Genomic DNA, 26,004 nt, shown 5'->3' with positions numbered 1-26,004 from the left:
ATAATGTTTGTCCATTCTGGTGATGGGCACAATGGTGTAGAGGAGCAGGTGGATGCCTCTTCTCTGATCCCTGCCCCCTCACCACCGTCTGTTATTGGAATTGCAGGTGAAGAGCTACAGTTGGGACCCCTTGCATGAATCCATGCAATATTCCTATAGCGCGTCAAGTGCATGAAAGATGATATGCACGCTGGCAGCCATCCAGAATATACCCTCAAGTAAAGACAGGAGAAGGATGTCCACCACTGAGATGCCAGAATGTGGTTATGGGTAATCTGGACGAACGCTAAGTTAAGTCTGATGACGACAGAATGTCATCGGGATGATGTATGGACCTATACCGAAACGATAGGAAAATAAATACTTAAGACTGACAATGTTGTATCTCAGATCTTGGCATCACATTACTTCTAGAGATCCGCGTCTTACACATGGGCCACTGATTATGTCCCATATAGATATTTTATTGTTGCATTTCTCACTGATATGTTAGTCGATGTAATGGCTAGAATTAGATTGTAAGGCTTCAAGTAAGGACTATCTATCTCGAAATCTCTTTGTGCATTATGGAAATGTGTAGTAAAGGTTTGTGAAATGCTAAATGCTAAATGTTGATTGTTAGCCCACTTGGGCGGCATTTTGAAAGTAAGAGCTGCAATTTCTAGATATACGTAAATGTTGGTTGATGGCCCACTTGGGTGAAATTGTATCAGAGATTGCGATTGCTTGAACGTTGGCCCACTTCGGCTTGATGGGGTGAAGTATGGGTGCTACGAATCATTGCTCAAGTATTTACTGGCAATGAGCAAATGCATTCCTAGATGTACGACCTTTTGAGCTGAACATTACTGCGGTTGTACGCATGTAATATTGGAAAATAAAAAGACTTTTTCGGTGCTGCAAGCTTGACGGCGGCAATGGGTATTAATTGCCAGAGCCGCGGCCGTACAGGACGCATTGCATCGGTTTTTAAATGGAAAATGGGGATATTTTATCTTATGGGCTATAAATAAGCAATACATTGTGGTACATCAACGAACAGAATTAAGAAATTGGTACATCTGATAAGAAATGAAAATGAATACATACAGCGGATTTGAACTGAAAATGACTAGTTCAATATGGTGGCTTGGTTAAACCTTATTTAAGGGTAACACGAATAGGTCACATGACTGGAGTCATTTTGCTTTCTGTTTGATGAATTTAAAAACAGCCCGGTAGCCTTAGGCTGCAAAACTAGCCTGACGGAAGTCCCAGTGGACGGATGGAACGCGTGGCATATGAACAGGTGCTTTGAAGCTGTATCACCAGATCTGTAAATCAATGCTGACTTTGTTCTATACCTACTTTTAGAAGCTTGTGCTAAACATTTTGTCACTACCCTTTTAATTCAGCATTGTGTGTGTCTACACACACACACACACACACACACACACACACACACACACACACACACACACACACACACACACACACACACTTACACACTTACACACACACTTACACACACACTTACACACACTTACACACACTTACACACACTTACACACACTTACACACACACTTACTTACACTTACACACACACTTGCACACACACACTTACACTAGCCCACTTTCACTCGCCCACTTTCACTCGCCCACTTTCACTCGCCCACTTTCACTCGCCCACTTTCACTCGCCCACTTTCACTCGCCCACTTTCACTCGCGCACTTTCACTCGCGCACTTTCACTCACACACACTTTAAGTTGTACTAGCAAAAACCTATGAAATTCTATGGAAAACATTGTTACAAGGACATTATGGTGTGCACTGCAAGGACTAACACCTATGACATCAAAGATGCCATCACAAATCTCATTCATGACATCACTGATGCCGTTTTATCCAGGATTTGAGACCCTTAACGGAGCAGTTTCCTTTAGTTCCAAACCCTTTGACAATATTGTGTAATATTCCATCGAAAGCAAAGTATTTTACTTTTGTAGATTTAAAAGATTGATTTTTCTAAATCACCTTTTACGAAGACTCACAAGCTTTGACTTCGTTTTCGTATAGAACGATTCACCTGAGATACACTGGTTTGTCCCAAGGGTACTGTGAGTCCCCATCAATTTTTAAGAGGGTCCTTCAGATCGGGTAATGTTCAACTTGAAAGTCCCATAATTCAATACATTGACATTTTAGTGTTTAGTGAGACAGAAGAAAGGTGCAGATAAGACTGTGTTAAACTTATGTCTATACTGGCAGAGAAGGGGTACAAAGTAGATGAGGAGAAATTGCAGTATTGTCAAGAAGTACTGTATATACGACAGTTTATCTCACACAAAGGAAGAAAAGTGACACCTGAAAGGGCAGAGGCTATTATGAGAACTGAACAGCCAAAAACAGTGAGACAAATGCAATTAATTTTAGGCCTGTGCAATTATTGCAAGGCCTGGTTCTTTGATTACAGTACAAATATTCGTCCACTTTCAAGAGGACTTAAAGAGGCACAGATGGATAAAAAAGATTAATATGGACAGAAGAGATGACGAAAAAGGCGATCAGTACAACTCATGTTAGGGATTTCACATTACAGTGAAGAATTTTACTGATTCTCTCATTCAAACGGAGAAGTCATGACCGCAGTGCTTACACAGAAAACAGCACTAGGACATGACCATTGGCTTGCTATAGTGGGATCTTCGATCCAGTCATGAAAGGACATTATCCTTGCGAGCGATCTTTGGCAGAAGCTGCATTTGCGATTGAAAAGACCTCGTATAACTATGGGGTGTTCAGTAACATTGTTTATAGAGCATGCATTATTTGCAATTTTGGAGACACCTAAAAGTACACCGACCACACAGAGCGTCGGGGTATGAGGTATTTATCTCAAACCCTTCAATCCAAATTGTAGATTGTAGCACAGTGAATCCAGCAATGTTTATAGCTGAAACACTGGGCAGAAGATGACGATGTGCATGACTGTACAACGTATACTGAATGTTATGATCATATTCCCTGGGTTACAGAGAATGCTCTAGGAAGGATGTGGGGCAGAGTGGCTTTCATTGATGGGTCATCAAGAATTCATTAAAAAAAAAAAACAGGGTTGAGATGTACAGTATTGGCAGTGAGTGAGCTGAGAGGGTACATTTGAGGTAATGATTAGCAGAAGATTGTCCCCAAATTACTCGGCAGAGGCTGCAGAATTAGCAGTGCTTTTTGATGCTCTACGAGGCTTTGAGGATAAGAAAGTGACGGTGTACTCTGACTCCGCCTATGTGACGTAAATCGTACACACAGGCTTGTTACGTTGGAAAACAAGGGGTTTTCTCTGTGCAGGCAGCACTTCAATTCAACATGCAGACTTATTAGAAAAACATATTGGAGCATTGAGTTTCCCTGAGACAACAGCAATCACAAAATGCACACCCCATTCAAAGAGAACAGATTTAATCTCTTGTGGAAACAAAACTGCAGATTTGGAAGCCCAAAAAAGCAGCCTATTAACCAACCACATTTGAAAGCGAAATCAAAAGTAGAAGGCAGACAACAGGGCGATGTATGCTGGTTAAGTAAGGATTTAATATGACGTCCATTGTACAATCAATTGAAATACAAGGACGAGCATCGCAGGAAGAAAAAGAATTATGGAAAAAATGGGGATGTTCTCTATGCCCCTAGTGAGGCAGGATGGCACTGAAAAGTCAGTTATGCCTCTAGCTTTATTGAGGGTAGCGTTGGAGCAACTTAACTACCCGGTGCATGTGGCTCGAAAGAATCTAGCTGCTACTATTGCTGAAGAATGGTTTGTACCAAACCTATTTGAACATGTGGCACAGTTCATTATAAATTGTATTGTGTGCCAGAAATTGCAGGACACACTTTGCGAACAGTGAGAGTAGTAGTCCCCAGACCTAATGGACCAATTCAGCATCCACATGTAGATATGCTGCCGACTTGTAATGGTTATAGATATTTTCTAGATGGATCAAGACTGGTCCATGCACGCACCCTGATGCCGCGTGTGCCGCCAAGTTCCTTGTGCGCAAAGGGTTTCCAAGATGGGGTGTGTGTGTGAAGCTTTGCGATCTGATAATGTACCACACTTCGTAAATGAGCTATTTGAAAATATGGTTTTGCTATTAGTTTTGCTATTAGGCATAAGACACAAGTTTGCGTCAGCCTATCATCCGCAAGCAAACTGTATTTGTGAGAAATTAAATGGGCTTTTGAAGGAAAGTTGAAAGTCACTTTGGATGGCTCGGTTGCCTACCCCTTGCGCTGTGGAACCAGCCTGGATATGATCACCATTTCATTCCTCATGAGTTGGTGACTGGACGCTATATGAGAACTCCTCTCAATCCCCCAACAAGGGCAAATACAGATGCCCATAGTGTAGCGAGGGATTTGGGCAATGAAATGCATGATTATTTGAACACCATGACTGAAAGTTTTTGTCTCAACAGCTCCAGAACCGACGGCAGGGGTCAAAGGGAAGCAAAAAGACAACCAGCCCATTAATTTGAAAGAAACACTCAAGCTGCTAAACCTGTATCTAGGGGACCAGGTGCTGGTGGACAAATTTGTCCGCACCTGGAGACCCACTTTGAGGGCTGCTGTGCAACTTCAAGGAAGCATGTGTGGATACATTTACATGTCAAACCCTACAAAGGAGAAACCTTGACCTCTCCTGCAACTACCCCTACTGAATCAAGTAAAGAATTTCAGCGCATGCAGACAAGATCCGTAACCAAAAGCCAAGATAAGGCAAGGAAAGAAGTACAACTTTTAGATTAGGGTTCCCTGAGGACTGATGGATTTGCTGTGATCCAGGAACACCTTCCATAGACTAAGACGAAGGGAACAATGGGACAGAAGCATTAAAAGCTAGAGGAAAAGAATACTTTATTTCTTATGTTACCCATTGTACGCCCATTCTTGCTTGCAGTTTTTTTCTTATATCCTACAGTGCCATCCGGCTCTGATCAGAAGACATATGGACATTGTGATGTTTCTCGGAAATCCAGAAACCAACACTATTGTTTTAAGAATCATATTGGCGATTATTTTACCGTTTTTGTTAAAAATTCATCAATAATTGATAACTTGATGCATTAAAAATAATTGGAGAAATTGAAATATTTCAAGTAGTAAGAAATGCACCGCCACAAAAGAAATGTACCCCTTGTAGGATAATTATTGGAGCTTTTTGGGGTATTTTCATTTTTACTACTATCCTTATTGCTTTGGCATTCACACATTCTAGGCAGTGATGAATAAGAAAATAAGACATCTACCATTGTCCCTATTAAGTGTAAAAAAAAAACTCTGATTTTTCTCGAGTAAAGAAGACAATGAAAGTATAAATACATATTTAATCAAATCCGCTCAGCTAGCCAATAACTTGTGTGCCAGCACATGGAAGAGGTGAGAGAGAGAACATCAGAAGAAAGATATGTCTGTTCCTTATACTGTATACCATGAATGTAGCAAGAACATTTATTGCAACGGAAATGCCTTCACATGATGCAAGTGAAGAATGAGACCACCTGCTTCAAAAATGATGGCAAGGTCTATGTTAGCAAGAATAAAGGTTATGGAGAAATGATCGAAGTGCCAGGAATGAATGAATGAATGAATGAATGAATGCATGCATGCATGATTTGCAGTGCTAATGGATCGATATTGGACCTGTGGATCGAGAAGCTACATGCAGTTGCCTAAAGACGGGGAAGGAGTGTGCTCTATTGTAATGGTAAACGTCCCAGCGTTGGTGATTCCTCCTCTACCCCTCCCCACCCCCCAAGTGACCTCCATATTGAGGAGTTTCAAAAAATGATCCAAGACCAAAGAAGGAAGAGCTAATTTCATTCGACAAAATGGAGAGAACTACTTCTCATTGAAATCATTAAGGGCTTATTATTCCTGATGAACACAAATTATTCAGCAAGACCGCCATCATAATGACTTCTATATTTACGCTAGGACTCCTAGCGCAGTAAATGCAAAGTGGTTGCAGATCACTAGGTGGGAATGGCTGCAGACGATCAATGCAACAATGCAACAATAAAAGGTTTCTATTCAATCAAAGAAGAATTGAGCCGAAACGATATGAAAATACTTCAGACCAACAATGTAACTGAAGCACTAAGATTCAATCGTGAATATAAGCAGAAGTAGTAACCTGCTGACCAATAACTGTAAATACGCTGTAATGCAAGGTAAAAAAGATACATAGATGCTTGCCTAAAGGTGGCGTTATAAGAGAATGGCCATTGGAAGAAAATGGACGACTGACTGTGTTAAGATCAATTCTGCTACCTCAAAACATAAGCCTAGGATTGCAAAGTGAAGAACTTATGAAGAGGCTGTTCTTGTGTGCAGAATAAGGGAGTACCTTGGCCTGGAATGAAGGAGGCTATTTTGAGAGTTGGGTGCAAAAAGGGGTTCTAATAAACAAGCCATGTGCGTAAGACCTATTTCTGCTAAGATTAGGAGAGACAAAGGCATTGTAGGTGCCAATTGCTGAAGAACCGTGAAGGCAAAACCCTATATGAGGTGGTGTGAGCAAGTATCGAGAGGAGCAACGTCACCCAGCATAATGGAATCAAATGGCTGTAATTGAGAGGCTGAAATGGGCAAAATCATGTTCTCCTAACACGTGGCACAGAAGTCAAAAACAAAGGCTATTAATTAAAAGTCTAGCTGGAGATATCGGTCTGCTCATACTCCCTTGAATGTTCCAGAACAGTGAGCAGACTAAGAGGTCAACTACAAACAGTAGGCCTTGTCAAAGGATCAAGTCGATGAAATGTGATAGTCTAATTTTGAAAACAAGAAATTGACGCATTTCGAGCATCTAGGTTTCGTTTTCACTCGCCACGCTGAAAGTCCAAGGTTGGATGAGTTTGCCAACCAATCGTAAGCTTACCACGCACTTTTACATTCAATGTTGCATTTAACAATCTGCTGACACATTCTTTACTATAATGAGTATATAATGTATGTAGAAGTAGCTCAGGCCGTGTCCCTGAGACAAGGTGGCAGCCAATGAGATTTTAACCCTTAATTCTATATGTAGATGTGTTCCCCTAATCCAATCCCTCCTGTGAATAGGTTTTGCAAGTGACACGTAGGATGACATCATAAATGTATGTAAAAGTATATAAACTTTGTACAAACAAGATAACTGTGAATGCGCATGCATCTATTCTGATAGCTGTCACATCTCCCTGCTTTCTTTCATTGAGATTAAAGCAGTGTTCTACCATCTTCCTTGGGTCTGTCCGTTTATTTGGTCTAAAATGTCTACTGGTAACTCCATCTAGTGCATAGAGGATGCTTCAAAGTGCTAGAGCAGAATGGCAATAAAGATACTCTTCAAATCAATCTGTTTCTGTACAAGTAGCCAATGTTGGGCCAGTAGCACTGAAGTAATATGTTCTGGTATTTTGGTTCCATGATTATACTGGCTGCCATATGTAGTCACTTGACCATAAGAACTGCTTCCATGAAGTAATAGTTTACTGACTTCCAGAGTAATCTGTGTTTCCCAACAGGTTAGTAATTGTATTCCTCAGAGGAGTACATTCTGGGCCTGAAATCTACGGCTTGCCAGATGTAATACACCTTGTATGATCCCTTACCATTGCCTGTTGCCTAGGACCAATCGGAGTTGTAATCCAAAACCTCTGGAGAGCAAGGTTTTAGAACCCCTGAACTACATTATTCAACCCTAGTCATGACCTGAAGCATGTGTCATCTTTTTAATAATAATTATACATTTGCATGTACTTCCTTCCATTGTGTTCCCTATAAATTAAGGGCAAGAAAATAAATTGGTTTCCCATGGTCACACAAATGTGATTCAGTCTGCTGTCAGGATTAGAATCCAGGCTACTTGAGACAGTCACAAGCTTAATGACTGAATTCCATCCCTGCTGACGCAGAGGCTTATTGGCCTATAGAGAAGAAAAGAGAATAACCTACTATTATATCCCAAAAAGTAAGAATTGCTTTGGCAGAGCCAGGCACAAGCAGGCGTTTATCGCAAATGGGGTAAACAATAAATTTGCTTACATGCTGGTACCCTTGAAGGGTTGGTCTGTATGAGGTGTAGTCAGACGCTTGCTTATGCCACTGCAGTGAACACATGGGAGTGGAATGCAGGGTTACTGTTCTCTCCTACACCGCTTGGTCCCTGGCTCCCTCTGCCCTTGTGGCAAATTCAGGCAGTGAGGGACCACATGAAAGCCACTTTTATCTTTATCACCCTACAGGAGCAGTGGAGGAATGCATTGTCCCTGCTGCTCCCAAAGCCAAGTCCAACTCCTGCTTCCGACAAACGGTATAAATGCATGGGAACATGATGGCAATACTTGACATAATTTTACCTGGACATATGATACAAACGGCTGCCCAGTCTTACAAATACCTTTGTTTAATTCCAATACCCTGAAGTTGTTAGAGTATTTGGCTATATGATGCCATACCCGTTTTTAATGATCGCAGTAGCTGTTTTAAGATGGTAGTATGTGAGCAGATTATGGTAGTACCTTGGCTGATACTTGTAAAATGGTTTGGATGCCTGGGTACAGGATATGTCAACACAGAAAGCATTTCACTATTCAAAGGGCAACATGATTGCTGTGCCAGTGCTTGTTCTTTGAAGCTCATATTGATTGAAATTTCTTTGGGTTTATGTTTTGGTGCACTGGTTTGTGTTCCTTATGGCATACTTTTTGGATGGAACTATCACATTGTTCATTACGGGTGACATTATCGTTGCTGTTTCTAGCTACACCTAGAGTGTGCTGATAGATTCGGCTTGAGAATTGTGGATTATCTGGCACTGTCTGAAATGGCCAAACTGCTTCTAGAACCAAACACTGGACTCAGGCCTCCAGATAAAGTGCGTACTATGCCTTTTTACGCTTGCAAATCTTAGAAATACGACACCTTTTATTATTTTCCTGTGTACATTTACACACAAGTTTAGAGCAGAGGGCAGTGCAAAGGTCAGGATACTTGACACAAACCAGGAAGCTTCTTTTGATTTTTATCTACATGGATGTAATTGCAAGCCATGCCGTGGATGGTGTCCTGTCATTTTATCAAATGTAAAAGTTTCTAAAGGCAAACTATCGATGTTTTTCTTTCCTTTTTTTTTTAGTTGTTTTTTTTCGAATGACCATTTCTTTGAAAAAAAAATTGAAAAGTGCTGTCGACATGGGTTAGGGTTAGGGTTAGGGTTGGGGCTTGGGTTACAGTTGGGGGTGGAAGGGTGGCATGGGGGTTGGGGGGACTGTGGGGCTGCGGGTACCCCTCCCAATATACACTAAAACCTTGAAACGTTACATGCAGCTGTGCAGTGCTGAAATTACAGCACTGGACAGCTCCATCTAACGTTTCAATGTTACAAAAAAAAGCATTGAAATGCTACTTTTAACATGTAAAAGTGCATTTCAATTGAAACCAATCCATGACTATTATCGACGGATTGGTTTAGAAAGAAATGCACTTTGCATGTTAAATATAGCATGTCACAGCTTTTGATTTCTAAACTATCATAAACCGCCATGGATAAAAGCCTCTGAAACCGAATTAATTTCTCTGAAGCCTTTCAAAAAAATAAACTGCACACTGTGCTTAAAGGAATGGTTTATTTCCATTCAGCTTGCTCATGAAGTAAACAGCACTGTGCATATATATCCCTATCATGTTGGGATTGTCTAATTAACAAGATGGAAAACTAAGAAGTTGCAATTGAGGATTAACATTTTGTAACAGTCTGCTTGCTTTCCAGAGCAAGCAAACCACTATTTCAAAATTGTATTTTTCAGAGTTCCCGTGCTGTGTGCATAATCGTGCAGAGGCAGATCATTTTTACACTTTTATTTTACACTCTAATTATAAAAACAGTGTAAAATGATGACTGTGCACAGTCTAGTTTACATCCATTCAACCTTGCAAATGGGGTACATTACTATAAATGGTCAGTGGCAGCAGTCTTTGCTCAAGGGTGAGTGTTTGTTATTACACCAATCTCAGGTGTTCTTGCCTCTCCGATCTTCAAGACTACAATTAAAACCTGACTCTCCAGGAAGTGCAAGCGCTGTTCAAAAACAAACAAATGAAAGTTTTATATTTGTAATTGAAATAGAAACTCAGCAAAACCTGTCCCTGTGATAATCCAGATAGGTATTTTAACTTTATGTAGCGCTTCATACATGGCTCGTCCAACATCTAGGCACTGTGATTATTATACCTTCGTCAATACAGTTAATTGACCTCTGAAGGATGTTGGCCAATACGATAGCTCAGCCGGTTGAGCACTCGTTGCTCCGATCTGTAGGTTGCAGGTTCGATCCCGGCAAGGCCAACTCAGCCTTTCATCATTTCGAAGTCGATGGAGTACAGACTTCGGTTTGGTGATAATTGTGATAAATGTTCTATTTACAGTGCTTTGCCAAAAGCGCTATATAAATAACCATTTGACAATGAGATAAGATATAGAATTTAGCATTCTTGCCTCCCTATACTCTTGTATCATAACATTGGCATACCATTAGGCAGTAATAGCTCCAGTTAATGAGGACTTTAATTAAACATCAAAAGGAAATTCTGCTATTGAACCTCAAAACGCACAAAAAAATTCATTTCGGCTTTACTATTTAAGTGGCTAAGTTTTTGTGTTTTCAACATTTAAATATATACAGGAGAGATCAAATGACCAGACCTTAGAGAAATAATCAAAGGTGTATTCTATCGCAATGCTGAAAGCTGCCGCCTAGTGATAATTTCCATACAGTTTTTGCACACATCGGCTGGATGTCACATACTTTTTAGTCGCTTGCAAAGGAGAAAAGTCCTTTTTACTCTCTTAAAATCACATTTACTCTCATACTTTAAAAATAGGGAGTAAAATACTCCCATCTCAAAATCTTATCTGGAGCACTGGCTGGACTTCTCAAGTCGTGCCCCTTCAGAAAAAACTAGAGTGCAAAACCTTGTTTCCTGCTGAACCACAAGTACTTAACAACCAACATCTTTATGAAAAAAAACAATAATTTCAATCACTAGGTTGCAACACTTTCGAGTGCTAATCCTCTGGTTAGGGGAATCCTGTGGCAGCACACGGATCGTTTGAAAGCAGCCGTTGTGCCTAGATGGCTTCCTTATACTGTTGCTCTTTCTCACTCGCCATTTACAGCCCAAAATCTCAGTGTAGGTTTGGAAATAGTCCGATTTATAAAGCAGCTCTGTAGGCTGAACTACTGCAACAGCCTCGTTCTAAATCTGCTTGATTCTACTCTCCACCATCTGCACCTCGTCCAGAACAGGACTGCGAGACCTGTCCTTGGCCTTGAGCCTAGGAATCGTATCCCTCCAGCACTGAAATCTCTGCCTTGGCTCCCAGTGGCTGCAAGATTTAAGTTCAAGACTCTCTGCATTGTTCACAAGGCCTTCTGGGGCCTGGGTCCTCAATACCTCCATTCTCTCTTCGTAAATACCTTTGTACTTGAGCTCTTCCCTCCTCCAACCTCTCAGGGTCCATCGCTTCTCCAAGCAAAGTAGATCTTTCTTCGGCTGCGGCCACCCTCTGGGACAGCCTCCCTGCCTCTCTGATTTGAGGAAAACCATCAGCGGTTCCGGAAGCACCTCAAGACCTTCCTCTTTGCTTCTGCCTTCTCTCTTCCTCTCCCCTGCTGATTTCCTGTCTGATACTGCACTGGTCACCTGGCTACCCTCTGATTTCCGGCCCAGGTCTCTGCCCGACCAGTTGCACTCCCGCACTGCCTCCAGGCAACCCTTGCACTTGGGTCTGTAACCCTACAGTCCCCCTACCTGCATTTTTGGACACCTGCTGTCAGCACATACCGTTGCGCCTGCCACCGGCTGGCTGCACTTATTGTTTTGATCCCATGTACAGCACTGCCCCCCCCCCTCTCCCCTGGCACATTGCCCCTCCCTCCTCCCCTGCCTTTGCACGATCTCAATGTCACTTGGCCTAGTAAGATTGTTGCCTTCGTCCTCCCTCTGATCCCCCTTCCTTGCCTCGTCACGCCTTGAAACACTTGTGTATAGGCGCGTTACAAATGCCATTTCATATATCCTATCATTGAGGGAGGGAAGGCAATTCAATATAGTAAGTAATTCTGTGGTTTTGCACCTCCTATTAATCACTGCTCTTAAGGAGTTGACCACAGAATTGTTATGAACCATTTTTTGTAGGAGTATAAATCACTGATATAGTATGTGAGACTCAGCATTGCCCTCTGTGTGTGCATGTGGCACAATGCCACAACTGTAAATGCTCTCTTGTGGAAAGTTAAGGGATGATTGTGGGCAAAAGTTTCACAATAGTAGACAGCCTTCAAGAAGGACTGTTTTTGGCTGCTGTAGTCTCTTGGATGACAGCACTCTCTGTGGTATATATTCCATTAGCACCCTGTGCGGCACTGACCACCAAAGAAGATGCTCTGAACGTGGACTATTATTCACTAAGGAAAGCCTGCGCTCTGAGTATTCACCTGCTTCCCTTTCTACTTGGCACCCGTGTAGCTCCATACACTGGTGCTAATAGTGTCTGTTTGATTTTTTTTTTTTTTTTTAAGCCTACCTTTATCCCTTGGCTGGTGACAGCCGTTATCATTGAAAACGCACTTGCTTGATGACAGCACTGCGTGGCGTTGGCCAATAGGACAAAGGCAACTCTTTAATTTAAACAAAATAAACACCATTAGCTTCTGCGTAGGTAACTACACAGGTGCTAATGGCGATATTACCTCAGCGGCAGTGCCAAGACTGGGACTAGCATTTGAGGGCTGTATCTTGCCAGTTTTCTAGGTCAAACCGTTTCAGTTGGCAGGATCAGCCCATGAAGAGGACATATGCTTTGGAATGAGAGGTGGATTCCTATCAGTTGTATGAATTTCCTTTGTGTTCTGTTTAAAGGAATGATTTGAAAATACCGAAAAGGAGCTCTTTTCATAAAAAATGAAACCTGATGAAAAAGACTGATACTGTGCTCTTACACCAGGTAGTCTGTCCAATATTGTGCAGTCCTTATGAAGTCCTACTGCTTGCCAACCAATTGCATTGGCACTCTCGTGTTTCCTTTGTTTCGTGTCAGACTGTGCCTAGAAAATCAACTAATTACTGCAATCTGGTCTAGAACCCCTGGATACAAATTAGTTTTTTTTTTTTTAAGACCGTACCGAGCAGAAACTATTTTCAGAGCATTGTAGAACAATGTAGGTAATCTGTCTCGGTTTGTTTATTCTCTAAAGAGACGGCAGGTGGTGATGCAATTTGAATGGGATGCAGTAACATACAATAGGATTGGTGTAAGCCGTTGATAATTTTAGAAGTTGCCACCAGAAATCTGGACTCACCTGTGACAAAATGCCCATTCTCCATCAGCTGATTTTCCTCTTGGACGACTAAGAGTATGCTCTGGGTATTTAATGTCTTCAATATTGCACTTCTTTAATTATCCGTATTTCATGTACCATGCGTTTTTGGATGTACAGATTGGTGGTTCGCTTATCCGCTATTCACACATTAATGCTATGAGGTAAGTGGCTTACAGCTCTGAAGAAGGTGCATGTTTTGTTGGGATAATACCCCATCTAACGGAAGAGAGAAGCTCTGTCAGGTGCCAACCTTCTAGATATCTACCCATACCCAACTTTCACCTCCGGAACCAACTCTGCTCGTCTCCTGACACACATACACACGGACAAAACTCTCTACGTATGTTGTACTGTTGATGTATTAAGAGAAGTTTATTTGATTGTTGCTTCCCAAAAGGTAGGTGTGCAAAGCACTTTACAAGTCGAAGGGAGATGGACAGGTTGAGGAAAGCAGAGATGCAAGGGAGCGGGGAGCTAACAATAGGGGAGGGTGGGCATTTTGGCAGCCATGGATCTACAAGCAACCAGGAGAGGAAACTGGAATAGATCAGCCAGTCTCAAGTTTGGTGGGGAGTGGAGGATTTGTCGACCTCCGTGTTGGGAGGAGCCATTCCCTGAAGAGACTGTCTTGAGCACCTTCTTGACATGTTAAAGCGAGGGGCGAGTCTGGTGTTGGAGAGGAGGTTCCATAGCATGGGGCATTGGCAGAGAAGGCTTGTCTGCTGGTTCTTTCCGTTCGTCGCGAACGCAGTTAAGGCTTGCACATGTCCTTCTGGTGGATCATAGGCATTGGATGATGAGTTTCTTAGCGATATAACCTGGGCACCTCGGAGTGACCGATTTTGTAGATGATGCAGCCGGATTTGAAATGATACATGTTTGTAGCAGGAGCCAGTGCATTTGGATAAGGGTCGGTGTGATGTGATTTAATTTTCAGTGTCTTTTGAGGAGTTCTACAACATACAGGACACATCTCAGAGGTGCCAGGGTACTCGCGGGAAAGCCTTTCAGAAGGGCATTGCCACTATCCACATGGGAGAGGACCAAGACTTGGACAGCAAATATGAAGTAGACAGTGCTCCAGATAAGAGTTGAGTAAAACTATTTTTAGGGAGTAAAAATGTAAGTCTACTTCCCATTGAGAGTTTTCTTTTCATAAGAGTAAAAATGTTTTCAGTATATTTTCTTTGCACCTAGTTATTCATGCACATTAAGAGATACATATTTACTTCTTCCAATCGGGCAGTTAAAATAGTAGTTTCTGCCTGTAGTACTGCATGCACTACTGGTCCTAAAATGTCCATGGAGCCATGAGGGTGAAGGGACGCAGGATTCTACATGCCTTTTTCCCACTTTTTTATTGGTATTATTTTTACTCCTTACGTTTATTTTCTGGATGTATTTGGCAATTTTTAGGGAGTATACGTGGCTAATACACCCTTATCTGTAGGGCTTGAAGTAGGTCATCCTCTGCTGCATGCAAGCAAAAGATGCTTGCTGCTATGGCCAGGCCATTGTCCATCCAATATTACTTTAGGCCATTCCTACTCTGAAGAGAGGCATCTCATCAATTGTAGATGAGCCATTGCATAGGTGAAGTACTTTTTGATAAATTTAACCTGTCTGCTAAAACTGGCGAATTTTAAATCGATATTTCACGAGAGGCATGGCACATTTCTACAGCTTTTGATTCCCATTTGAGTCCGTGTGGCTGTTGTCAGTTCATACCAGGTGGGATTTCAGAGGTACACTGAAAATCGCCTTCTCTGCCTTTTGTTTGGAAGAGGACCTTGGCAACATCAGCAGGTGAACTTGCATTGTCAAAGGCTTTGATGGAAACACAATAATTCTACTTGAAATACAGAGTCGCTAAAGATGCATTTCTGAGATTGATGAAAACAGCCATTTATCTCTTCACTTGCTCTATGAAGCTGAGCAGTTTGCACAGTCAAACAGATCTCCAGGTTTCTGATCAAGAACAAGTAGTGCCCTTCTTCAATTAAGCCATTGCAGTGTTCAAGATGTCCAACCAACTACACCTCCTTTGCATCTAACTGAAAAAGTGCATCTTTAACATGAGTAAGAGTACTGTCGGCTGCTGGCTATTGGCATATGGTTTTTGTGGCCTGAATAAATGGGCAATTTTAAGAGAAACCAACATTTTGAGGAACAAGGCCTCTATCAAAAACGTATTGCACTACTGATGTGCTGGGTACCTGTCGTATTGACTTTACAGTTCTATGCTTACTTGTAAGTTTTTCCTGGCTATTGCTCCAGTGTGGATGTGCTCTATTTTCAATGTATACCATCATTCTGGGGCTACATTCTACTTCTGTAGATGTCATGGTTTAGCTTAATTTCAAATATTGACATACTAATGGGTATGACATGAAAACAAGCCTAAGTTAAGATAGCTTTTCACATATTCTGCGGCCTGTAGCCAGTGAAACGGTGACCAATGTAAATGACAGCTGTTGTCACATCATGCAGGCCTGCAGCCATTGATGGCCAAAGAATGGTCGTCAAACATACAGCACACGTTTTAGACAGAAGGCGAGTGTGCACGCTTGCTGGACGAATATGTCTTAGCCTAAGCAAAGTCCAGGAAGTGGTGCTTTCCTGTTCTGGCAGATGAGCAAACTGCAGAGAGCCGTCTGTTTCAGCAGGTGCGAGCATTGACTTAACTCCATTGAGTGTTATATCTGATAATGATTAAAGGACAGGAAATGGGCAGACACGAATAGAAGCGTGGTGCACGTCCGCAAGGCTAAGGAGTAACAAGTGACAGAACTGTCTCTTCGCTAAGCCAAGGCCAATGGAATACAGTGGAAGCAGTCACTGAACGAGTACAAATCTCACTGACTGGTGCAAACACCCACTTAATGAAGCCTTGCATAGGAGACCTAAACTCGGCAAACACAGTGACACGCTGAGCTCTAGGCCTTACTCTTCCAGATAGCAGATATGACGCATGCACACATGCAGGGAAACCATGTTCCTTCATACATATAAGGCCTAAGAAAAAGGGGTAAAAGAACAGCAGACATGCCTGTCCATCAAGGCCAGCGGTGCTGGGGACGAGTGCAGAGCAGAAGAGTCCTGAGCAGCTGCAGGAAAGACAGCCGGGCTCTGCTAAGCAGAACTCATAAACGGCGCGGTTTCATTTGAAGCACATTCTGCTCTAAACGTGAATGAATGGTGGGGACTTGCTAAGTGCATTAAGACTGATGGTGTGTAGTATAGTATAGTGTAGTGTAGCATAGCTCCATAAGACACCAAGGTTACACATGCTGTTAAACTAAAACGACCTTGTTCTATTTATCTATTCAAACATGCTCTTTGCCCACATGGCAATTTTGTGCATTGGTGTGATGTTGTATTACAGTATATCTGCTTTTGCTTTAGCTTGTGTAATGAGAATCAAAGCCCTCAGAAGGTAGGGTGTCATATTAAATCCATTAACATGATGACTCCCGTATCAAGTGTACATTCAGAGTAATGTGTCAAAGTGGTATCTCTTTGGGTCCAAGAACTTTATAATACCTGGCCGCATATGTGTACTCCTGTTGATAAGCACATAGACCTAGGCAGGCCTGTCTTTTAGCACTGAGACACCGCCTAGGGTGAATGTCGGCATGAATCGCAAGTCTATTTTCACAGCCTCAAACGAGATGGAGATAAGAGGCTCATGGTCACACCTAAATCGTGGGCAATTAAGTCATGTAAGATGTTCAATTTCTCACTGTCCCTTCCCCCTCAAAGGATATTAATCGACCAGTTAACCTTTTGCAAAACATTTAAGAGCCCTATTATGTGAAATATCCTGGTCAGTCACTCAGTGTAACTGCACCCGATCTGTGCTCAGTTTTGTCTATTTACTAATAAATTAACCTCTGGGCAAAAAATGGTGGAACACTGCTTGACTCCCCTGATGGAAGAGGATCTCTGTACCCATGGTGTGATCAAGAATGGAAGCAATGCAAGAGTATGTTAGAGTCCATAACCCATAACTTGAAGATGGGATGATTTCATGCTCTGTTAATCAAGAATATAAGGAGTTGGGCAGTGCTAAAAGAAAGGAGAAGCTATCTGGGGAGGGCTTTGCATAATATGAGTGCTACTCTGCCACACAGATGATGCATATAATGTTTCTCCAAGTTGGTGAATTGGGGCCTTAATAAATTATCATTTTGATGTAAAAGATTCAGTATAGCACCATGGCATGCACTTTCGGGGGACCTACCACTAATCTCCATTCACTTGCTGCAACAATAAACTACTATTAGAGAGTGCATTCTGTGATGAAATTACGCTCTGGAGCAAATGTGAAATACAGCCCTCACAACTTTTTCTGTCAAATGGAGTGGAAAAATAAAATCTCTAAATTGCATGCAAAAGGATTTGGCACCTGGCCCAGACTGCATTCCTATTGAATTGTATAAACGGGCCCCATTGTTATATCCTGTTCAATGCAGTGCTAGAAAGTCACCTTGTTCCTTACCAATTTCACTTATTGATGGTTCTGCAAGTTGAGGCGTACTGTACATTTAGACCAAATCAAAAATTGGGCTGATGAAAGTACTTTTGACCCATGTTCAGGCTACCATTTGCACTGGAATGAGGACATTTGTTCTATTCTTTCATCTTTTTTAAATTCTGATAAATCCAGTTTGAAAATGAAAGCTGTTTTTGTTTGTTGTCCTTAATAACCCATTTGATTGAGAGGCATGATTTACTATGGGTGACTCTCGCTAAGGAAGCACCAATAGTTCATAATATTGCTGAGGACTTTAAATATGAACATTTATTTGGGAGAAAATGTAAAATGCCAGAGTGATGTGGCATTGTTTGCCCCCAGCGTATCTGGCAACAATCTTATCTTGGTAAATTTCTATCTAACCCTTCCTTGCATTTTCAGTCATTGGGAGGCAGGAAGGGCGCACAACCGAGTGTAGACCCAACTCCCCTCTTACTAATTCCACAAATTAGTCTTTGTAGACCGTAAAGAATTATCATCCCAGAAGCTCTTGATTGTGGCCTACTGTGAAAATGAAGACCTCCATTTTAAACATCCAAAAAACAAACGGGTATGGCCCTGGTGTCTGTAGGAACCCATGATCTTCATTGATGACTTTGTATTTTTGATCCATATGATCATTTTGGTGGATCTACCCGTTTTTATATTTGAAGGACGCATTCAAATCAATGTCATACTGTCAAATATTAATAGTTTTTGTGCATCTTACAGAATGTTGCTGGTTTAATTTTCATGCTGAAAATACATTTAGAAATATATATTTTGCTTAGACATTTCATTTGATAAGCCCCACTGGTTTGACAAACAAATTACTGTAGGAATAATGTACCTAAAGCTTATGAAGCAATACTGTGACTGAGGTGGGACCCGGAAACCATTGGTAGGAGTTAGTCTGCCAATTATTTTGAACTTCAACATCAGTGTGAGAAGGAAGGAGTAATTTGATTGCATGGAACCAAAAGAACTACAACACCGTCACCTGAGGATCTGGCTGGGGGGTCTTGCGTTTGGGCATTGACCAGGCCAAACGGACATCTCCAGAATTTTTAGTTTTGTTAATTTGAAGCTAAATACAGAGAATTGCATATTTCTTCTGTTCTCTTGTAACTGCAACCTGTTGAGCAAGGAATGGTTGTTTGAAGTATTTGAAGAATATATTGTCCCAACCGTTAAGGCAATTGGTGTTTTGGCTCTACAGTGATGTATGAATGTTTTTGCATTTCTGCATTCATTTTTACAGTAGTCTTTTCTTTTTAAAGCTTAGCACATTCGTGGGAAATAAGGCCAGAATATTTAGGATCTCCTTAATAGCACCCTTTTTACTTAATTTGTGAATACTTTTTTTTAACTTGTTAATGTAAAATTCTATTTACAAAGTTTCAAGGACAAATTGTAGTTCTAGAAAAATAAAATGTGACATATTGTTATACAACATCACTTTCTTTCCCAATTATATTGTGACCTGTTGTCCGTCCCGTGAAGATTAGCCTGGTGTGACGTAATGAACCACTGTCCTATTGTATATATTTTTGTCTGAATTTCTGACAAATTGTTTATGGCTGCACTTGTTTTATGGACTTTTGTCTAAATAAACTTGTTGAAGATGAATGTGTAAATGGCAGCTTTGTATTGCTAGATGCCAGTCTATTTTCAGCATAGTGGCCAGTAACACATCCCATTTCCCTTATGGCCCAGGACAAGTGCATCATAATAATTACCCTCCTCCCCTGCCCCCCCCCCCTGTTTGGAGGTAAGGTTTGATTCCTGCAACGGTAAATGGGCTTCAAACGGCTCCTATGGTTAAAGCTAAGCTAAGTAAGCAGAATGCCACTGGCAGCCCAAAGATTCATCCATGTGCATAGAAATAACTGAAGTCATGATTAGATTAGAATTGTTGCTCTCTATAGACTAATTTCTCTCACTACCTCATCTGACATGGCTTACCTTTTTTAGAGATGTTATCTCATTGTGTACAACATTTGTGAAAGAAGGTACAAATTAAAAGCATTTCATAATCTGTTTTGTGCCGACGGTCACGTCTTGGTTATTGCCTCTATCTGATTAGTGCATGTTTTGAAGTGTTTTCCATAATGCCTGGTTCTAACAAACTCCTGCTTTTGTGCCATAGGAAAATTAAGATGCACTGTGCAGAGCCCTTTACAGAATATTGGACCTGTCTAGATTATACCAACCTGCTAGAACTTCGGCACTGTCGCAAACAACAGAAACTTTTTGATGAATGCGTCTTTGAGAAGTTAGGTTGGATAAGGCCAGACCTGGGAGCCCTATCAAAGGTAACCTTTGTCTTTTCTGCAATTAGATACTGCATATCAAGTATTTTTCATCTTTATGTGCTGTTGAGAAACTATGCCTTGTGCATAGCTGACTATGTCACGATCAGGTTGTTTGTAAATAGTTACGTGAGATTATTTGCTTAATCACAAATTTAGTTTTGCTAATGAATGCAGCAGTCTTTCGCAAAGCACATTTTCCCTACATCTTGTAAATGGAATTTAATTTTGTTTATTTGTGCAGTCTCCTTTGCTTTTTCGCTCTCTCAATGCAGGAGTATTTTCTCAGATTGAAACCTACATATACAACACATGATCCATCACACAATGTCTTTATCCATTCATGTGTCTCAATCTATGCCTCCACCAGATATTCAAAACTTAATTCTGTCCACCAAACTCTTATTAACCTCTGGCTTTCTTCAACATTACTCCTCTCTGTAGCACCTCAGTTAGTTGGCTGTTTTCAAGATCTGAACAATACAGTTCCAGATGAGATGAACCAGACCGAATATTTTTCTTATTCACTGCAACCTCTTTACACTTAATAACATTATTGATTTGTTACATTCTATAATGTGTAGGCTAGGGGAGTAGTGCGCCTGTAGTTCTTCCTTCATGAGTCTGCCTGCTTCCGCGGGCCGTTATGGAGAGGGGTTAGCTGGTTAAACCTTGGAGCAGGTGGGGTGCGGGTTTGCCGTGGCTTTTGGGAGCCCCTGGTTTGCCATACGGCCTGTTTCGCTACCCGTATGTTGAATGTTATTGTCCCAGTCGTGCAGCTTTTGTCACGTTTCTGTGGAAGTTGCAGTTCTGCTCTGGTAGCCGTCTGTATTGGAGGCGATGTGCCCTCGTTTCTCGTGGGACCCTGTTGCGGTGCTCATGGGAGTTTTTGGAGCTGGGGACGCTTTTCGGATCCCGACTCAGCAGGCGGGGGCGTCTGCAGGTGGTTTTTCAGATCCCCTTCCTTGTAGCATTCACTGGCGACACAGGGAGCCGGTGGAGTGGGGGGGGGGTTGTACAGGGCTGTCATCCTTCTCAATTCCAGATTTCAGCGTCCATTTCTGGGTCTTTGTGTCACATCTGCAGGAGCGGGTGTGGGAAGCAAGATGGGCGCTTGTATGCCTGGTCTCCTTTCCGGCGCCTGTGGCTACTGCTGTGGGTGGAGTTTACAAGGCTTCTGCTTCCAAGGCTCACTCGGCAGGCCGCACAGGGCCGCGCTGATCACTTGATATAACTTCAGAATTACCGGATCAATTGTGGCGGTTTTTCGCATAGTTATCCCGCACCTTCATACACCATCATGGTTACTTCTGGTGGCAACCAGGTTGTTTTTAGCAAGTTTTTCGGTCCCGGTCCTCGGCATGCCCACGGAGCTCATGCTCAATGCTGCATTCACTAGTGTGGGCAACAGCACCCCGTGTTAAAATATATTCCGAATAATCCAATACACAACTTCCCAATAGTACAATGGACCTTTGAAAGTGAAACTGCATTTAATTTCCTTTCCAAAGTATTTTACTCCCGGGTAATATTTGTATGCAACATTTGGCACAACATATTTATATATCAGTTGTATCCTTTGTTGGGATATCAACATGCCAAATTGCAGGTAATCCACTAGAGCGTTCTATAATTGGGTGGAATAGCCTATAATAAAACCATGACTTTCTAATACATTTTCTACGGAGAACATGCTTTGGATGGCTGCATGGGAAGCTCAAAGATTTTAAGATCAAAGCTTTCTTTCCATTAACTAGGTTGCTGACAGCAGACCCATCTGGCATTTTCAAAGTATGTTCTAGCCTGGCCCCTGCTAATTGTGCTAGCTAAAGTGAAACACTTCAGTCACTTCAATCACAATTTCGGGAGGTGAACCTCCTTTTTCACATCTCAAATTTCTTTGTTACTTTGTTTCTGTTACCGGAACCTAACCATGGGGAGAGGGAACCTGAGAGCTTTTGTAGCACTGTAATTGTATTGTCTTTGCTGCAAAGCCAGGCACTTGCTGCATGACCACATCCCTGTCTTGCCTGGCACCCTATTCTGACTCAAATTATTTTTCCTTGCATTGCCTTCAGTTTATCATCTGATTCCTCCCACTTATGCCAGAGAAAGTTTTTTTTTTTTTTCTTTCCTTGCTCCTGGTCCTGGTTTCTTTGAGGACTGTAAATCCCTGGGTCTCCCCCGAATGTTCCGTGGCCTGAGGATAAATCTTCTACCAATGGCAATCCGAGGCTCCATTTACTAGGGCTAAATGCAGTCAGTCCACCAGGTATCCTGTTCAGAGGCTGAAATTGGAGTTGACCCCGAGGTTCCTCTAACTGAAGGTAATTCTTTGGCCTGCAGCTATGTTCATCCTCATTGGGTAAAAGCCTCCTTACATCCATGAATGAGTGTGCCGGTAACATATCACAGGGACACTGCCTTCTGTCACAGCTGCGCTTCCATCATCGCAGGTACCAGACTTTCAGGAGAGTGTGCTTAGCAGTGGTAAATCTTCAGTCTTACTTAAAGGCATGGTCTAGTAAAAACTTTTATTGTCCCAACGGGTCGGCCATGTTTTTTTAAGCCTAAGTGGCTCGATTTTAGAAAACTTTCCTATGGACCTTACCCGAGTTTTCGTCCATTAAACGCACGCGAAAACAAGCACCAGGGAGCTGCCATTTTCCCCGATCGCCCTGGCGGACCTGCTTTTGCGGCACTAAATCAATTCCCCCACCCCTGAGCCTGACATTATCAAAACATTCATATTCCCCGCCTCTCCCCGTGACGTTACTGTGCTGCGTAGGCAAATGCGCCCAGTCGTCTTCTGCGCGACTCCACACAGAACCCGGAAACCAACACAGATCAACTCACAACACAGCGCGCCACAATTCGGAATATGAAACTGTACTTTACCAAATGTACCGTGTTGCTGTTTGATTGTAAAGTACATTTATTTGACATTAAATGTTTAGAGAATATTCAGCAATTGCCATATGAACTCCGGAAGCCATTTATTTTCTTTTATCTGTATCCGCAATAACTGTTCCGTTTCATCTTGAGTCACGCGGTGTTCCTTTATGGTACACAGGGTGTTCATTTTCGTAAAAAGAATCACTTTGGAAGCGCGGTGAACCGCAAGGTTGTTCCATCAACTAGGCACTAGTCCAGCCTAAAGGTTGTTATGTTGCTTCTAGCCACTAGTACAGCGTAAGGGCATGTGGGCCCTTGGCGATCGTCCCATAATATGGTGATCGTGCTCCAGTTGTTGACACGAAGCTGCAGGTGTCTGCTGAAGAATCCATCCGCCGGTGTCTCAAACAGATGGCAGTGGCAGTAAGGGATCAAATACCTGTTATGAAAACAAAAAAATGATAATTAGTCTCGCTAGCCGAACTTCATTAATATTACTCATTTTATTTATTACGGCCGATCAGAAACTATTTGCTTGCAAGGGTAGTTCAATGGAGTATGTTCGTCTCTAAAATCAATGCGAAAAGTAACGAGATAAATCGAGGCCAACACACAATGATAAACGACAGTCTACATGCGTGAGGAATGATGATATATGATATGGCATTTGTAACGCGCCTATACTCAAGTGTTACTAGGCGTGACGAGGCAGGTGGGGAACAAGGGCAGACGGACAACGATCCTACTAGGCCAGGTGTCTTTCTGATCGCGCATGGGGATGGGCTGTACAAGGTTAGTTGAATACAAATTAAATAATGGGGCCAGCTGGTGGCAAGTGCAAGGTAAATGCCGGGAGAAGGGGCTGAAGGATACAGAGACAGTCCCGTAGTGCAGGGAAAAGTGGCTGGGCCATGAAGCGAGATAGTTTTACTTGCTTTTCCTAGCTCTTCATTCATTCATTCATTCATTTATTCATGCATCCATTCATTAAATCTTCATCCCGGTATAAAAGCGTGTAAAGATTTACTTACATTATATTTGAAATTTCCATTGTGTCTCTTCGTAATGCAGTCTGTAAAACGGACCGTGCTCTTAACAATGATTTTTCGTATACTGACCTAAAACTGAAACTCGGTCTAGTTTCTGAATTTTCTGCCTTATCGTCTCTTACGTTATTGCGCACTCACTTCAAATGTAGTTCTTTCGGCATGGTCCCTGTCTCAAGGTCAAAAAACAATAGACCCTTATGCTTCCAGTGCGACTTGTGGGCCTCATCTGGGCGCTGTCCTTCGCATTCTTTATTTGCAACATCACGTAGTATAGGCATCTATGAGAACTTGAAGTTTAGAATCCGTCTATGTAGTGCGCCTCAATGTGCAAATGGGAACTGGCTTCTCTCCCAAATGCCATGGCCCGCTTGGCTGGCGCGTTCTAAGTGCCCCAATTTTGTCACCATTGTCTGCGAGCTTTGCAGCCCAAATTGAGACATTTAATTTTTGGCGGAAGGTCAGGGAAAGTATAAAGTACCACAGGAGTTGAGTTAAAAGTGAGATTTATTGTTTGTTTGTTTTATTATTTGCAATACGCAAGCCTCCCCTCCGTTAACAGTGCGCAGCATTTACATTTACATGAGATGAGACATGAGAAAAATATATACATACACATATGTGAGGTGAATAGAGAGAATTCAAAGATGACACCCAGCTTGTTCGCCACCCATGATGGTGAAGTTAGGGGTTAGCTTTACAGGTACACTGTACAATAACATTTATTTACAAAAAGACAATCGTATTGCAATTATTTAAACCGGGATTTGTACTTCACAATCAGCTGTGCATCGGGTGGGCATGGCACAGTCGCAATGTTCAATGGCAATGGATCACTGCTCTGTACAGAAACGTCCAAAATTCCATATCTGTGCTTCTCTAACACAGCAACAATAAGGCCTTTCACAAAGTCGAACTGCATTTCATCATAGACTGGTTTGATCACCCATTGCTTACTTCGTTTTGAAAACACCTTAGTGTAGCGAGGCATCCTTACTTTACCCCTAGTCCTAGATTGTTCACGTCCGACATTGCTGTTATGGGCCAAGACCGCTAGTAGAGTGTGATGTTTCATGCCCCGAAAGCTAAAATGCAAGCGCTTTGGCCTGTACTTTAGGCACATATTGTGGAACACCTCCAAATCTCCTGTGTGACAGAATTCTGTCAGTCCTCTCAAATCTCTTGATAGAGGTTTGTCGAAAACCATCTTCTCAATGGCTTTGTGTGTCGGTGAAGATGGAATCAACCACTTCTTCTTCCGTGCCTCCTCTGGGGACAAAGGGCCATGTTCACATTGGTGGAAATGTTCATTTGCTGTCCAGCGGTGAACGTTGGTACAGTGGTGCATCAGTGACCGCCATTTTTCAAGTAGTATTTCCACTGACCCCTCACAAGTTTTTGAGCTCCACCAAAGATGGTTGGTGATAGAATGTGACCACTGCAAAATACTTTCAAAACCTTTTTTTTTTTCTGCAGCCGAGATTTTCTTATTGATTGATTTAGCAAGATGCCATACGTCAAATTGATGTTTAATATGTGGGAACTGCTCTCTCATTGTCTTGGCAATTGAAACGTGTCTATCCGTGGCTATGAGGTCGATGTGCATCCCCCTCGATTGTAGATGTTCCACTGATTTTATAAATCCTAGTTTCTCCATGGCCACTGACGATGTACATTGTGTTACCTGCACGACCACCGAACTCACAATTTTCTTACTATCCATGTCCTGAAAGTGGTAGGTGCAGTACTTGGCAGAAAATCCAGGGCTATCGCACTGTCCATCGCCGGCTAGCCTGAATCGTTTGCCTTCAAATGTACTTGCTAGA

General features: G+C 42.1%; 1 protein-coding gene across 1 annotated transcript in view; it reads left to right on the top strand.

The window, feature by feature from the left end:
• The window catches only part of NDUFA8 (NADH:ubiquinone oxidoreductase subunit A8), a 134,886-nt gene that overhangs the window by 70,126 nt on the left and 38,756 nt on the right, over window positions 1–26,004 (top strand). Inside the window, exon 3 of the mRNA XM_069609650.1 lies at window positions 20,075–20,240. Coding sequence (XP_069465751.1) covers window positions 20,075–20,240 — 166 coding nt within the window. The remainder of the gene's footprint in view (window positions 1–20,074; window positions 20,241–26,004) is intronic.

Source organism: Ambystoma mexicanum, chromosome 8, assembly GCF_040938575.1.
Source record: "Ambystoma mexicanum isolate Mex_15411 chromosome 8, UKY_AmexF1_1, whole genome shotgun sequence".
Taxonomy (NCBI): domain Eukaryota; kingdom Metazoa; phylum Chordata; class Amphibia; order Caudata; family Ambystomatidae; genus Ambystoma; species Ambystoma mexicanum.
Note: the sequence above shows the minus strand (reverse complement) of the source record. Positions and strands in the feature narration are given on the sequence as shown.